The sequence below is a fragment of the Chenopodium album genome, chromosome 4, assembly GCF_948465745.1.
Source record: "Chenopodium album chromosome 4, dcCheAlbu1.1, whole genome shotgun sequence".
NCBI lineage: Eukaryota > Viridiplantae > Streptophyta > Magnoliopsida > Caryophyllales > Amaranthaceae > Chenopodium > Chenopodium album.
The window spans coordinates 66,744,793-66,761,864 of NC_137837.1; the positions used below are offsets into that span (position 1 = coordinate 66,744,793).

General features: G+C 34.0%; 1 protein-coding gene and 1 long non-coding RNA gene across 3 annotated transcripts; both read left to right on the plus strand.

Annotated features, from left to right (window-relative positions):
- Positions 1 to 2,846: 2,846 nt before the first annotated feature.
- LOC145629215 (uncharacterized) lies at positions 2,847 to 6,564 on the plus strand. Of its 2 annotated transcripts, XR_014111616.1 has the most exons (3): positions 2,847 to 2,983; positions 3,282 to 3,380; positions 6,312 to 6,564. It is a non-coding gene; the product is annotated as an uncharacterized LOC145629215 (long non-coding RNA). The 2 variants fall into 2 exon arrangements; XR_014111617.1 differs by lacking the exon at positions 3,282 to 3,380 and having other exon boundaries at positions 2,853 to 2,983.
- A 1,189-nt stretch (positions 6,565 to 7,753) lies between these two features.
- LOC145629214 (polynucleotide 3'-phosphatase ZDP-like) lies at positions 7,754 to 15,554 on the plus strand. Its single transcript, XM_081681760.1, has 12 exons — positions 7,754 to 8,192; positions 8,487 to 8,534; positions 9,036 to 9,098; positions 10,215 to 10,268; positions 10,467 to 10,535; positions 10,830 to 10,886; positions 11,744 to 11,820; positions 12,645 to 12,726; positions 12,869 to 12,985; positions 14,186 to 14,298; positions 14,422 to 14,491; positions 15,218 to 15,554. Exons 1-12 carry the CDS (start codon positions 7,833 to 7,835, stop codon positions 15,263 to 15,265), a joined length of 1,158 nt encoding a protein of 385 aa, XP_081537886.1. The 5' UTR covers positions 7,754 to 7,832; the 3' UTR covers positions 15,266 to 15,554.
- The last annotated feature ends 1,518 nt before the right edge of the window (positions 15,555 to 17,072 follow it).

Consider the following 17,072-nt stretch of genomic DNA (forward strand, 5'->3'; position numbering starts at 1 on the left):
TCTTTTTTAATTAGTTATTTGCATCACTTACCTTTTATGTGTGTGTGTGTTTTTTTTTTCTTCATTTTTTTTATTTGCATCACTTATACGTAGTATATAGTAACTTTATAGTGTATTTTATCATGTCTCTTTCTTACTTTAAACGTCACTCAAATTAATTTATCATTTCTCTCACACATACTTTCACTTTTATGGTCCCTATATTACTTTTATTATGATAAATTATTCATCCACTCACGTCAATACATCAATATCAATATCAATCAATCAATATATCAATCAATCAATATATATTATTAAAACTCATGGCAAGACATGCTGTTTTGCCACGTGTCACCAAGTTTTCCATTTGGCATATGACGTGTCGCCAACTCATACCATATCATTAATGATTGAAAAACGTCATGCATTAATTAACCTTCATGTATTTATGATTAGTTTAATTGATAAACTCTTCATATGCATATAACAATTTCCCTTAACATGTAACTCCTTAATAATTACACAATAATAAAGCTTGTACAAAAATTAAACATTACACTATTTTTATTTTTATTTTGTGCATTAATTCCTAAAATTGTAATTATAGAGTAAAAGATTTTTGTGCATTACGGAGTAGTATATATTTTGATATCAAATATATATAATGACAATAGTACTTCGCATAACAAGTTCACCCTCCTTAAAATCTGTGCACCCTTAATTGATGCAAAAAGAAGAAGAAAAAAAAACAGAGTAGTGTTGATAATATATATATATATATATATATATATATATATATATATATATATATATATATATATATATATATATATATATATATATATATTAGTGTTCCATCTAGTTCCCTCTTTAGGCTAATTCGGATTCGGGGATCAATTCTGGGTGATTAGGTTCCACTCCCCTTCCAATTGTTATTGCGGGGGATCGAACACGTTCCAATTTATTTATTAGTGTTCCATCTAGTTCCCTCTTTAGGCTAATTCGGATTCGGGGATCAATTCTGGGTGATTAGGTTCCACTCCCCTTCCAATTGTTATTGCGGGGGATCGAACATGTTCCAATCCCCTCCCAATTATTGTTACGGGGGATCGAACGCGAGTTCTCTTTACCAAGTGTAGTCTCATTTATCAATTATCACTACACCAATAGCCTATTAGTAGTAGTATTGATAATATGCATGCTCCGTACCAAGTGTAGTCTCATTTATCACTACACCAATAGCCTATTAGTAGAGGTGTCAATCGGTTTTTCGGTTTGGTTTTCGGTTCGGTTTATCAGATTTCGGTTTGTAACGGGTCGGTTTATAACGGGTTTAAATAATTAACGGGTCGGTTCAATTCGGTTTTAAATAAAATCGGGTCAGTTCGGTTTAGGTTTTTTAACTATGGTTTCTATTCGGGTTCGGTTCTAATCAGATCGGTCTGTAATCGGTTCGGGTCATAATTGGTTCGGGTTGAATTCAACAGTTTGAAAATGGATTTTTCGGTTTTAAGCGGGTTTTGGGTCAAAACAGATCGGGTCCTAATCGGGTCGGGTTGTAATCGGTTCAGGTCATAATCGGTTCGGGTTAACTTGGTCAGTTTGAAAACGGGGTTTTCCAATTTAGAACGGTTTTTGAGTCAAAACAGATCGGGTCCTAATCGGGTCGGGTTATAATCGGGTCGGGTTATAATCGGTTCCGGTTGAACTCAGTCGATTTAAAACGAGTTTTGATTCAAAACAAATTGGGTAAAATCCTAACTCACAAAGTCACAATTAATTAATAAGGGTCATAAAACAAGTTGGGTTGATTGAATAGTGAGTTAAACAAATCAAGTGAGTTAGGATATAATTGAGCAGGTTATGAAGAATTGGGTAAAATCCTAACTCACAAAGTCACAATTAATTAATAAGGGTCACAAAACAAGCTGGGTTGATTGAATAGTGAGTTAAACAAATCAAGTGAGTTAGGATATGATTGAGCAGGTTATAAAGAATTGGGTTTATTAGGTCATATAGTACATATAACAAGTTATGACTCATACATTTATACTCATACACGAATTCAAATCAAATGACTTAGGTTACGACTCATACACGAATTCAAATCAGATCAAATTAAAATCGAGTTATGAGTTAAACAAGTTAGGTTGAATAGGTAACGAAAATTAGAACAAGTTGAAATTTGGTTTCAGTCATAAATATGCTCGGTTAATTAATATGAGTTAAAAATAAGTTGGGTTAATTGAATAATGAGTTGAAATGAGTCAATTGACTCAAGTCATAATCAAGTCTGGTCATATAGATAATGGATTTATCGGGTCATAAAATATTGAAATGTACGGGTACTAAACATGTCAAAATTGAATAAAGGTTTAAAGACAACATTGATCGAGTAATGAATTAGAACGAATTGAGTTGTAAACTTGTAATTGGTCAGGTTATAAACACGTTATATATTTATAGTAATAATTATAATTTATACTTTAATTTTATTAGTTATAGACTTGAATTTATATTTTGTTTTAACTAGCAAGTTAGTAAGTTACTAATAACAGTAAGCTAGTAATAGTTAGTTAGTTAGTTTGTTATAATCTCTTTAATAGTATTAAATTGAGTTATAATTCGTTAATTCTCATTGGCCACTCGATAAAAACACGGATTAGAATCCATACCCCCTCATCAAAACACCCTCACAACCGCTGATTAAACTCATCTTTAATCCAATGGCCTTATTCATCTTCCCAATAATGAAACCTAATACGTAGTAAAAAAAAATCCCCTAAAAAAAAAACAAACAAAAAAAAAACCCCCTAATCAAAATCACCAAACTTCAACTCTGCTTCAATTTTTTTCATTCAAACCCTATAATCACGGTTATCCTCTTCAACTCTCCTTCAATTATAACTTTAATAGCACGGTTCATCACCAATTCACCACCCAATCAGGCGATCAGCAAGAACTCACAAGGAACGCGCCTCCGCTACCCACCAATACGCAGGTAATAATTGAACTTTGAAAACCCTTTTTCTTGTCTCTTCTTTGTGTTGCTAAATTTTGCTTGAATCTATAAAAACCCAGAAGTAAATTCTTGAATATAATGCTATTTTATGTAATTCCCACAAAATTTAGTAGTGAAAGTAAATTTTGGGTCTTTGAGACATAATGTCGAACAGGTGGTGTGCATATTGTATTAGATGTATACGTGAATTCTTAGGTTTTAATTTGTGACAGCTTTAAGTGATAAATTAATTACATGTTTATAGCTTTAAGTGATAAAGTTGGGTTTCTCAAAACAGGTTAGTCATTGTGAATAAGGAGCCCATTGCCGGAGAAGTGGTGCGGTATGCTCTCAAAACAGAGGGGTGGCAGCGTGTGTAGTTGTGTACAAGAGAGTGGTAGGTTGAGAGGGGGAGGGTGTTCGCTGGGATGTTGGGTGATGTGAAATAGAGAGCATTTGATTTTTATAGCTAGAAAGAGAATAGGTAGAAAAATAATATGTTGCATCATCTAGAAGTAATACAAAGGTGGGTTGTGGGTATGTAAAGTATGTCCAAGGAGAAATTAAAAATGATGTGATAAACTGATAAAAGTGATGATACAAAGTTTTCAATGAATTGAAATAATTAAGATATAATGAGTGGCTGGAAACATGAAGCCATTTTGTGGAACCTCTTCATCTTTGTTGTATCCTACGTACTATTTATTTATTTTTATTTTTTATTATTTATTTATTTTTATTTTTTTGTAGAAATTTAATCTTCAATGTAAATTTTATAACACCTGAAATACTTTAGAGAAATGAAATTTTGACGATTAAATAACTAATTTTATGTCCTTTTTCTGCTTTTAAAGTGTGGATAGTCAAAATGAATTTGATGATGAAAGAGACTCATATTTTGAAACAATGGAGTCTCAAAATCAAACAGTAGAGAACCAATGCGCTACTGTCACTCCCCCAAGTTTACAAGTTGCTAAAGGTAGAGGCCAAGTATCTAAAGGTGGACGAAGAGCAGATATTTGGAAACATTTTGTTATGAGTGAAATTCTTGATGGTAAAATACCTAAACCAGGTCAAAAACCAACTACCACTTATGCTACGTGTAACTATTGTGGAGCACTTATCAAAGCAGAATCTGGCATGGGTACTTCAACATGTAGACATCATTTTAAGATATGTCCTCATGCACCTAAAGAGGAAATAGATTCTGCGGATCAATCTTCTTTTGATCAAAAAATTTGGTTGAGTAAGTGGGATAAAGCTGTTATTTGTCATTCATATCCTTTGCGAATGGTTGAGCATAAATATTTCAGGGAAGCAATTTCTTACTTGAAGAAGAATGTAAAGCATGTTTGTAGGAACACTGTTCTTAAGTATTGTATTGTTGAGCATGACCAATTCAAAGCTTTGTTGTATGATACTTTGGGTAAAATTAGTAGCAAGGTTAGTTTTACTTGTGATTTGTGGACTGCCTGTACTAATCGCGGCTACCTTACTTTGACGGCTCATTATGTGGATAATGATTGGGGTCTCAAGTCTCAAATACTGAATTTCAGATATTGTCAACCTCCCCATTCTGGTTTAGAGGTGGAAAGATTTATTTTTAATTTGATCAAAGAATGGAACCTTCAAAATAAAGTTTTTAGTATGACCGTTGATAATGCCCGTTCTATGGATGTGATGGTTGGCTTTCTTAGGAAAGATGTCATGAATTGTTCTCCTCTTCCTTGTGGAGGCAAATTTTTCCATGTTCGCTGTTGTGCTCATGTCTTGAATCTAATTGTCAGAAAAGGTTTAGAGTTTGTTGATGAAAGTGTTGATAAGTTGCGTGAAGTGGTGAAATATATTGATGGCTCTGATTCTAGGCTCACTCAATTTGAGCTAGCTGTTTCTGAGGTTGAGTGTGTGTTTAATGGTAAATTGCGCCTTGATGTTGTCACTCGTTGGAATGCCACATACTTGATGCTTCAAAAAGCTTTACAAGCTAAGCTTGCAATCAAAAGATATATCAGTAGGTTTTTGGGGGTTGATTATAAACTCACAGATGATGAGTGGGAGACTATTCAAAATGTTTGCGACTTTCTCTTGCCATTTTATAACATTACCACTTTGTTTTCTGGTTCTCAATATCCTACTTCTAATTTGTATTTTGAGAATGTGCTTCTTATTGAGTATTATATCACCGAAGCTCATAAAGACCCTAAGCTTTCGCCTATGGCATCAATGATGTTGGAGAAGTTTGAGAATTATTGGGAGGATTATTCTTTAATTCTTTCAATTGCTGCTGTTCTTGACCCTCGTTATAAGATTCAACGTGTGAGGCAATTATACAACTTGTTATACGTTGGAGAGGCTGTTGACGCAAAGGTAAAAAGGGTAATGGATTCTCTTATTGAAATGTATTCTTTCTATTCTACTCAACAACCTACTTCTAGTTCAAGGGAAAAATCCAGTACACCATTTAATGAATTTAATAATGGTGATGATGATGGCGGTAGGTTTCTTGCATTGTCAGCCGCATATAAGGTGAATATTTGTTTTAATTAGTTTATTAATGATTTTGCATGTCTTATCTTGTATTAATTGATTAAAATATTTTTTGTCATTATTTTAGAAGTGTGGTGCTACCGATGATGATGATGATTCAATGGGGAGCCTAACTGTTGATCTTGATGCTTATTTGGCCCTACCTCGAAAAAAAGTAGCAAAGGGAGAAAAATTTGATATTCTCCAGTTTTGGAAAGGACAAGTTGAGTTGTATCCTACATTATCTCGTGTTGCTAGAGATGTTTTGGCCATTCCTATAACATTGGTTGCTTCTAAATCTTCATTTAGCATGGGAGGTCGTGTTTTGACGAAGTATAGGAGTGCTCTTCTTCCCAAAATGTAGAGATGTTGGTAACCACTCAAAATTGGTTTCTTGGTTATGATACCGATATTGATGAAGATGTTCTTGAAATTGGTAAAGAAGTGTCAACTGAAACTGATAGTGCAACATCAAATTAGTATTTTGTTGTCTCTTCCACTTGGTGCCACTAACTTGCTGGTTATGCTCTTGTTTCTTTTTTTTTTTTTTTTTTTTTTTTTTTTTTTTGGTTTTTGCTCTATTTTTTTGCCATGGAATATTTATGATTTCTTATGTTAGTTATAGTTATGATTTCTTATTCACATTTTATTTTAGTTACACCGTCTTTAATTTTAGGGGAAGAGATGTTTGCTTTGTTTTACACCGTGTTTTTTACTCTTTAAATTACTTCTTCCTAGGGAAGAGTTAGAGTTGCAATTGAGCAAGGCACGTACTTATACATCTGTTGATCTTGATGTGCAGCTGATTTTTTGGTTGAGGTTCCTGATGCATCTGTTTCTGCTGCTATTTTTGGTTGCTGCTACTCCACTGCCTTGTGGATGTTCCTCTAGTGATTGAGTGTGGTTGCTGCTGCTGCTCGACTGCATTGTGGATAATTTTTGTTTTATATAATTTCTGCTTAGTTTTCTAAAGTAAATTTGCTAAGTGGTTGGTGTTTTTGTTTACTGATTTGTGGATCTTACTACTACCTAATAAACAGGTTACTATTGTCACAGGACTTCGTATAAATTCTATGGTTAATACACTCTTGTTTTGAGAGAATCTGATACTTGGGGACCTTGTGTTTTTGATCTGTCACCAAAAATGACAAAGAATTGCTTTATTTATCTACAATGAAAGTCTTAGAACTCTTTAAACTGAAGCTAATGAGAGCCATTCATTTGTGATTTAGCCTTCATCAGCCATTAGGCATTAGATTATTCAGTTACCAACTTACCATACATTGACAAAATAAATTTTTCATAGGTGATTTTATTAATATGTTACTAGTTTTGTTTCACCTCAAGATACTTTAGTTACACTTTACTTAGTTTCTCAATTTACTTTAGTTAGTCTCTCAATTAACTTTTTACTCTTACCAAGTTAATAAATTATGAAATAGTCATGTTGTCGTCTGTTTACCAAAGTATCATGATTTGAGTGTTTTTATTTTTATTTTTTATTTATTTTTTTATTTTTTATTATAATAAATATAATCTAAAGTTAGCTATAATTTTCAGATTTTTTTAATACAATATATATTATCCAATAAGCCATTACTCATAAAAGGAATTTATATAGGGTTAACGATTTGGTCATAATAGGTTATGGACTTATGGGTTATAACTTGATCAGTCATAATCGGTCACAGGTTGTAAACAGTTCGGTCATAACCGGTTACAGGTTGTAAACGGTTCGGTCGCAATCGGTTACAGGTTGTAAACGGTTCGGTCATAACTGGTTATGGGTTATAAACGGTTCGGGTTAATCAGGTTTTTGTCGGGTTTTAACAGTTTCGGTTTACACTAGGTCGGGTTAATATCGGGTTCGGCAGTACTCGGTTCGGGCTGTTCTCGGTTTCGGGTTGCATCGGTTCGCTTGAAAAACGGGTACGGTTTCTTAACAGTTTTCAAACATTTGGATCGGTTCAGTTTCAGGTTTTATAAAATCGGGTCGGGTCAGTTTACGGTTATAACATAACGGGTTGTTAACGGTTCGATTCCTTTTCGGAACAGTTCGGAACAGTTCGAAGTCACTAGTTCGGGTCGGTTTTTGACAGCTCTACCTATTAGTACTAGTATTGATAATATGCATGGAAGTAAAAGCGGATTAGTATTGAGATTCCATTATTAAAAACCGTTTCCAAATGATCGGCTAATCGAGAACTTAAGACTTTACTCCGTAGATAAGTAACATTATAAAGTACTCGCCCTCCTTTCCGTAATAGTCAAAACTTTGGCGGGAGACCCTTACTTCTCAAAGTCCACAAACCCAGGACCCTGAATGCTCATCGCCGCCGTCTCCACCACCACCACCATATCCTTTCTCTCTCCTCGCCGTCTACTTCTCTCTCATCAACCTCTTCTCCTCCTCAATAACCCTACCTCTAAACCCTCCTTCCTCCACCTCCAAGCTCGGCCTCCAATGGCGTCCTCCTTCGTCGCCGAGTACGCTAAATCGAATCGCTCCGCTTGCAAAACTTGCTCCGAAAAAATTGCTGCTAATGCATTGAGGTTGGGTGTTGTCACCAAAGACAAACAACGAGGGTTTGACGCCACTAAATGGCACCATTTCCACTGCTTCTCCTTTAAGTCTAACTCCGTTTCGTCTCTTTCGGCTATTCGAGGGTTTGATTCTCTTAAGGTGTTTTAATTACTCCCTCCGTCTCTAAAAGCTACATTATCTTTGGTCAATTTTATTTTAATTGTGTGTTAATTGATTGATTGAGGTTTTTCTTGAGGAGAATTTCACCAATGTTGTTTTATATCTGTTGAATTTAGTACGTCATATACTCATATTTATAATGTTTTTCTCGTGGTTTACTTGGTCTTGAATCAATTATTTAATTGCAATAAGTCAAATGTGGCTGGTCTCAAGAGAGATGGAGGTTAATAGTAATAATTTTGACATTTTGTTGTTTGTTTGAATTTAATGTAGAGCGACGATCAAGAGGCTATGAAGAAATTGGTGGAGGAACTTGGCAAGGTTTGAGTTTAATTGTTATTGTTGATTGTAAAATTTGTATTTTGGTTTCATTGGTTTGGATATAGTTAGCCGACGCCAAATCATTTTGGGACTAATGCATTGTTGTTGTTGTTGTTGTGGTGTATTTTGGTTTCATTGGTTTGGATATAGTTAAGCCGACACCAAATCATTTTGGGACTAAGGCATTGTTGTTGTTGTGGTGGTGGTGGTCTTGATTTAGTTGGAGCCCTTAGAGGCTGATTATGATTATTTAACCACGAATTTATGAGTTCAAACTCGATATGTTACTCATTTAAAATTTAAGTTTGGGTTTGTTGACCAAAATTTGAATTTAATGGAACTTCGGGCTGGATGATGCTCGAAGTTCCTGCTCCTCTCCTTTTTCCATTTTGACTCGTTTAGTGGATGATGTTTGGGTTTTATGTGTTTGAGTTTCTTGGTTTCGTATACTAGGAGAATTTTGGTACACCAGTTACTCAATACTCATTACTGCTTCTGTAGGAGAAGGATGTCGATGATGATGCAGCTGCTGGACAGGAACAAAACATTTCCAAGAAAAAGAAGGTAAAAAGATAGTTGTGTTATTTCCTTAATCCTGTTTAAGGGAGAGAATATTGTCAATGAAAATTGATGAGCAAAGTAGTCAGAATCTGAGATGGGGAAAAAAAAAATCAGATTGAAAATTGGAACAAATTCAGTTTTGCATGCAATTAATGAAATGAATTCTTCTCCTATGAGTCTATGACATAAGTTAAGATGTCTCTCTGCTAATTTCTCCAAATCACTGTGCCTTGCTGATTTTGAGCAATTCATTGCAATGCCCGCGGCACGCACACAGTTATGTTTTGTCAGGTAGCAAATGTGTACAATTAGCTGTGAAGGCTTGTTTACACCAACACAAATATATGACCCCTTTTTAGGTTTTTAGAGTTATATGACTTAATAGCTAAGAAATCATTTCAAGCAACTCTTTGCAATCTCATGCTTTATTAATATTGAATTATATGTATATAACTGATAAGTGGTAACTAAAATGAGGGAATTCAAAAACAGAATGGTTGCTTACATAAATGCATAATTTTGGACACCTAAAAGCTCATTTCATATTTAGGTGTTCCCTTTAAGGCCATGCTTGGATTGGGGGTAATATGTTAAGGGGTTAATAAAAGTCAAACTTGAAAAGACATTAGTAATAAAAGGTGTTGTTGTAGGAGTATTAAGGGGTTAATAAAAGTCAAACTTGAAAAGACATTAGTAATAAGAGGTGTTGTTGTAGGAGGTAAGGTTTCTACAAATGAAATAAGGTAGTTATTCCATGAGAAAAAGAGGGAGATGGAGGAATATTACCCTCATTTTGAGGGTAATAGTTACACACCCTCTTCCTAGTGTAACTATTATCCCCAAAATGGGTCTCTTTCTTCACCTCATACCTCACCATCACTACACAATTTTTCTTACAAGAACGCCATCACTATCTCCTTCCCTATTTACTTTACTTTCATTTTGTTTAGTTTGACTTTTATTACCCTAATAATATATTTCCCTCAATCCAAGAATGCCCAAGATGTTTTATTGCATGTTATGTGTATTTAATGGCTAATCCATTCAATGTAGTACTGTAAACAAGTTTATGTTACAATGGTAATACAATTTACATCACATTTGTTTTACTTTGTACAGCGCGGAGATAGTGATGATGCTGTAGAGAAGCAAGAAAGTTCGAAGAAATTGCAGGTAAGGAAAATGCCTTTTGTTTCCAAGGGTCTCACCGTTGCTTGGTGAACTTTCTAGGACGTGACTTAGGTAAGCATGTCTGGAAAGTTGTATGATATTTAAGTGTTGATGTTTTGGGGATACAAAGGCAGCAAAGAGTCTAAGCATATTTCAATTGTCCATTTTTTTTCCTCTCTTTTTTGACACGACTTCTTCTAGCTTTCTGTGAGCGAGGAGGCAAATGTCAAGATTACACTTGCAACATCTGATATAAAGGATATATACCAGGTACAAAATACTTTTAATTTTTAGTGTCCAATTTTATTCATATTTTCTCATCTTCCCTCCTTTTTACATCTTCTAGCTGTACGTGACAGTATTATGTTTAGCTGTTAATCGTTTACTTCTTCACATATACTCCTTTTGCTATAAAATGGCCTTCTCAAGCTGACTTTTTTGAGGCCTTTTGCAGTTTTGCCCATAATAAGTTGATCAATGCTTTCTAATTTTGATGGTTGAAATTTCGTTTGAGATGGTCAATTTTGCTTTGTTATTATTCTGATATCACATTTTCTGATCCAGGGAGCTACATTACTGCCAAATTGGAAAGCATTTCATAGCATCATATTTCTTGAGAAGGTGAGACATTTCTCAACTCAGAGGTTTAGGTCATGTTATGTTGTATGAGGAATATAAGCTTCAGATTCCAAACGTAATTAATGCTGTTTTTTTTTTTTTTTTTTTTTTTTTTTGCTGAAATACACTTTTTTTGTCAGTCTTATAATTTTCATAATTCAAGCAAATCATTTTTTTTCCTTTTAATTATAAATATGTTTGGACTCTTCAATCCTTGTATGGACTGAGGGAGGTATGTGTCCATATTCTTTGAATGTACCCATGATTCAACATTTTTTAGATAGTAGCTTCTTTCATGGACTAAGGGAGGTAGCTGTCCATATTCTTTGCATATTTCCATGGTTCAGCATTATCTAAATACTCCCTCTGTCACTTTCGTATGGTTACATATTCTATTTTGGGTGTCTCCTTTCCGTGGTTGCATCTTACATTTCTAAACTTTCCTCAATAGAATACTTTTTTTATGCGTTTACTCTCATGTTTCACACTCCCAATACACTTACCCTTATATTACCTATTTCCAATACAATTATTCCCATTTTCCAAAATTATTTACATATTCCCAAAGCAACTATTTCCATTTACCAAAATCTTTACCACTCCCAAAGAAAATCTTTTCATATACCTAGATTTTTTTTTTTTGGACGCAATATACCTAGATATTTACCTATTCCCTGAACAAATATTCTCATTTTACATACTTCCAATGTTTTTAATTAATACCCGGGTAAAAAACCAAACGTAACCATAGAAAAGTGACGGAGGGAGTAGTAGTTTCTTTGAAATATTTTGTGAGTATTTCTTACAAGATGCATTTTCACCTAATTTACTTCTGTTCTGCTTTTTTTATCCCTGAGTAGGATGCTGGCCTACAAGATTCAAGTAAAATTGCCGCATTTGATTTTGATGGATGTCTTGCAAACACTGATGTGAAGAGGTATGTTCAACAGCACAGAAAGTTGCCTTACTACTTTAGTCTGTATGCATTTTTTTTTTTAATTTTATTTTATTTAGTTGTTGGATGTTTCATGTGACTGGCAATTAAAACAACTATCAGAGCCTTAATCCCAAAGATGGGGTCGGCTACATGGACTAAAATTTTATCTTCAAACATATTGTACATGAGCTGACTATTTTAGAACACCCCCCCCCCCCCCTACCCTGACAGAGAGATTAAAAAAAGGGAGTGAAGCTCTGCAAACAGGATGTTGCGTAAGCACTGTAAAATATTTTACTTGCATAAGTATAGAGCTCATAATGTAAATGCACAGTATAAATTCAATATGCAAAGATTGCAGACACTACCTCATTTATGCAAGCTTCTGTTTGGAGCCAGTACAATGCGTAATTTTGCCTCTTTCATTGTCGAAGAATATTTTAAAAAATTTTCCAGATTTTTCTGTACTAAAAACTTAAAAAGGCTATTTGGGTGCCTGTTTCCTGTAAGGTCAATAGCTCTTTTCTTTCACTTCTATTATCATGATTACAACATCTCCCTTATTTAACTCGGCTATATACTTGTATTAATGGGAGTGTTATTCTATGTATTAGAAAATCCTATATATTAGGTGTATAACTGTATCATCAATAAGCTCACAAATAGTCAGATAATTTGAAGCTTGAATGGATTTCTCCTTGCTCTGGTCAACTGAAATTTACTCCTTAGTTTCTATGATTTGACAGATGATCTTTTAACTTTCTATAGAATGATACTTTGATGTAATAAGTTGCAGACAATCTTATGTCAGCTCATTTTATTAGGACTGGTGCAGATGCCTGGTCCCTTATGTATCCATCAATACCTGACAAATTGCAGAAGCTGTACAATGATGGCTACAAGCTGGTTGCATCTCCTCTTCCACTTCTCCAGAATTTGACTCCCTTTTTCCCTTCCCCCAACTCCAAGTGAAAAAAAAGGCGACTTATCTATTTATTGGTGCTCTCTTTTCCTTAGAATGTCTTTAATAGGACTGCAACTATTTCAGGTCATATTTACTAATGAATCCAATATAGACCGCTGGAAGAATAAGAGACAGAAAGCTGTGGATTCAAAAGTTGGACGCCTGAACAACTTTATCAACCTTGTGAAAGTCCCGATTCAGGTATAAAAGCTGTAGATGTGTTCGTGTTGCTAATATTACTGGTCTAATGAGGTTATGGTGTAATGGTGTTGAGTTTTAGTAGTTTAGTACCTTTTTTACTTACCATTGACTGTATGTCAAAACCCTTCTTGTTATGATTTTGAACTCTTCCACTTACTAGATGTGATTGAACTTTGCCTATATTGAATATAATACGTTCTGTGCCAATCCATAAATCAAGGAAAAACTTATGTATGTCAATAACGAAGAAGCTTATTTCTCCTTGTCATAGATTAATATGATCGAAGATGAATAGGGGAAAGGAAAATAAAATTGACTTCTAGTTTGCTTTTCACCAGATGAACGGAGTGAGGTTTTAATGTATCTTCATCAAAGGCTACGCCCAAGTGTATAGTAATTGTTAGTTCATGCATTAGAAGTTATAATGCATAGAAATTTGAATGACAAGTAATATGAAATGCAAGAAGTTAGTTAAGTGATCAGTTAACATCAAATGGAGTTTCTAGTTTTACTCCCCACCCAGCATTTTCATGAAAAAATGTAAAGAACGAAAAGACCTCGTTATGCAGAAAGTATAAGTAAAGTCCATATAATACAACTGAAAGTAGCTAAGCTGGATGATAGCCTGAGAGACAGAAAAATGTTGGTGAAGCTTGAACAGGTGACTACTGACTTTAGTAGTTAGATCGCCATTTTTCTTCTAAGGAGATACAGAGATATTTAATGAATGAAAACATGTTTATATGGAAAATTGAGGGATACATGGATGGCTCGAGCCATTGTTATAGATCAAAAGGTTATATAGCATGCCAATTTCATTTTTTTTTGAAGTTTTTGAGTTTTATCAAATAGTTGATATGTAATTGCTATTAGCAATGTTTATATTGTTGTAGCTTTTGACTCATGTTATCCAGGCTCTTCATATCGTCTCATGTACCAATGTCGGATCCTTGACACCCCAACATGTCCCAGACTGACACGAGCAATTAAGTCTGAGTAGCAAAGGCTTTTGATGTTTGATATAATATTGTTTGTTTATAAGATTGATTAGCTGTTTACCAGGCATTGGATAAAGTGGGAAGTTTTTTTGCTTTATTTCTGAGACTTGAATTGTCATGTCATGCTTGCTAAGTCAATATATTAATGTGTTGCTTTGACTTGCAAGACCTAGTAGGTGATACAATAATAATTTATTTACAGGTATACATAGCATGCGGTTTTGGACCTACAGACCCATACCGTAAACCCAAAACTGGAATGTGGCATGTTATGGAACAGCACTTTAATTCTGGAATTCCAGTTGATATGGATCAGTAATTTCTCTCTCCACTTTGTGAAAAACTTTTTTGTCTGGTTAGGATAATGTAATACAAGTAAAACTACAATATTTCCTGTCCCTATCATTTATGAGATGCTATAAGCTTTCCTGTGGGCAGGTCCTTTTATGTCGGGGATGCAGCTGGGAGGAAAAATGATCACAGTGATGCTGATATCAAATTTGCTCAGGTATTGCTGTAGCCTGTAGGTTTCTTTGTTGAACAACTTGATTGATGTCATCTTATCAATTTCTTACAAGGATAGAAACAATACTAAAATCACAATTTTGCCTTCGACAATATGGTGAAAAAATGAGGATCAAATTAGATTGGTTTGTAGCTTAAAGTAGCTTCTGTTATTCAAAGAAATGTCATATTAAGGAGATTGAAAGAAAATATCTACTTCGTATTAGAGTAGGTTTTTGCACAAAGTGTATTGTGCTGAGGAGTGAGGGCTGGGATTTCTTTTGAATCAATTAAAATAAACTGGCCTACAGTGTCAGTAAAATGCAAGCGGTTTATGCTTGCTTCTGAATGTCTATGATATATATATTCAATTTTTAGTTATTCAACTTGAGCATTGCAACTCTCTTGAGTGACCAAGCCTCGTGTATTATTACCGTGATGACTTTTAGGCTTTTATCTATTACATGCATTGCATTTGAAAAACCGCTAACTTTTGGCGTTGCTTATGTGACACTGTCAAAAGTGGTTAGCTAAATTTCATTGAACGCTAGTATAACCTTCCCAAAACCCTCTAACCCTTTTTGTTGCTTGAGGAGGTTTGTTCCCAACAGAGCTACCTCTATGGCTCTCTGGTTGAGGTTTTCTGCAATAGCTGGTTAAAATTCTCGACTTTTAGGATGCTGATAAGTATGGTTGATTGTGTATGATCATGTTTTTACTTGTTATGCAGGATGTTGGGTTGAAGTTCTATGTTCCAGAGGACTTCTTCACCGTATAGACATGCACTAATCATAGCATGTATATGAACTGACATTCTTGGGCTGCTGCTGATAGTTGATTGCGCTTAATTTTTCGATGGTCATCCTGATTTTCCCTTGTACATAATAAACATGGTCTATCATTGCTGAAAATTTTCTGATCTGCTGTATGCTTGATATGTACGTCAATTATGATATTTCTACATACTATTGAAGTTGAGATCTCTGTTTTAGCCTAGTAAAAATCTGTAATGCACCTTTGGTAGAACTGATCTACTACTGTAGTGGTATTTAATTGTTTATATAAGATGTCTGCTCTTATCAATCCCAATCATGAAATTTGTTGTTTTGTTTTGATCCCCCCCCCTTCAGCCTGTTGGAATGTTGTCATTAGCTTCTTCAATCCCGTATTTTACTCCTAAGTCCTACCACATTTCTTAGCTTAGCATATGGTAAAACTGTTTAGAATAGGGCGAGTCTTAAGCTCTTTAAAATCAGAACTCTTGAAAGTGTAAAGGTGTATATATTGATGGTGTAATATGGTACAAGCCGGCAAGCGAGGGAGCCCATGATAAACAAAAAATATTTCCACATTTAATAAAATTTGTTTAATTATTTACAGAAATGCTATTAGATAAACATTTTTTTTGTTTACCATGAAGATGGACTTGTATTTTCTCTTGCGGAACATAGTTTATGACTTAGTGGCTGCTTAACAGTCCTTAAATATGAACACCTAACTTTACTTGATAGGTGGCTACAAAAAAAGAGATAATTTGATTAAAAAGAATATCTAGTTAAAAAGGAGATTAGAAACTTCGTAGAAATCTATCCCATGCATGTCAAACATAGATAAAAAAAAAAAGCACATTCTATTAAGGGTCCGTTCTCTTCGGCTTATTTCAGTTCAGTTCAGCTTAGCTTCAATCAGTTTAGTTTAGTTTAGTTCCTAATTTCTATCTCTTATAAAATATTCAGTTCAGCTCATCTCATTTCAGTAAATCAGAAGAGGACCTAAAGACTCATTCTCCCAATTTGGCATGTCTATGAAGTAGGATGGGGCTTGTGAGCCTTGCAAACATTGGCAGAGCTATGTAGTCACAAAGGGTAGCACACTTGCTACCCCTGTTTTTTCTATATAACATCTCTTTGATGATGCCATAGCAAACAAATACTTACCTGTGTTGTTCCCCTTTTAAACCAAAAGAGACCTGTTATGCATATAAACAGGTCTCTTATATTATCTTTTTAATTTTTTACTTTTTTTTTTTTTTTTTTTTTTCTTCTACTTGTATGTTTTGATGTGTGCATTATTAATTTGTATTCATCCATTTAAAGGCTCTCATTTAAGTAGTAGAATTTATGGTTTATGTTAAAGAAAATAATCTATGTTCTACAAAAATAGTAGTAGAATCTATGGTTTAAAAATAATATACTCCATCAGTCCTTTTATTAGAGTCCCACTTCTTTTTATTATGTGAGTAATAAATGTTAGAAATGAGACTCTAATAAAAAGTCGGAGGGAGTATAAATTTATATTCGAACTTTAATTATCTTCTAAATATCATACATGATACCAATTAAATATAAAGATAAAAATAGAAAATGAGTAATAAAACTTTTTATTTATTAATCTTTATATTAGATGAAAATTTTCCATTTTAATTGCACTTTTCAATGCACATAGATAAGTAATATGTTTAATTTTTTTTTTTTGACAAATAATATATTTACTTTTTAATTTTATGAGTAATAATACCTTTTATTTATAGTATACCTGTATAAATTACCATATGGTTTTCAACCTTATGAATAGTAGATGTGGAG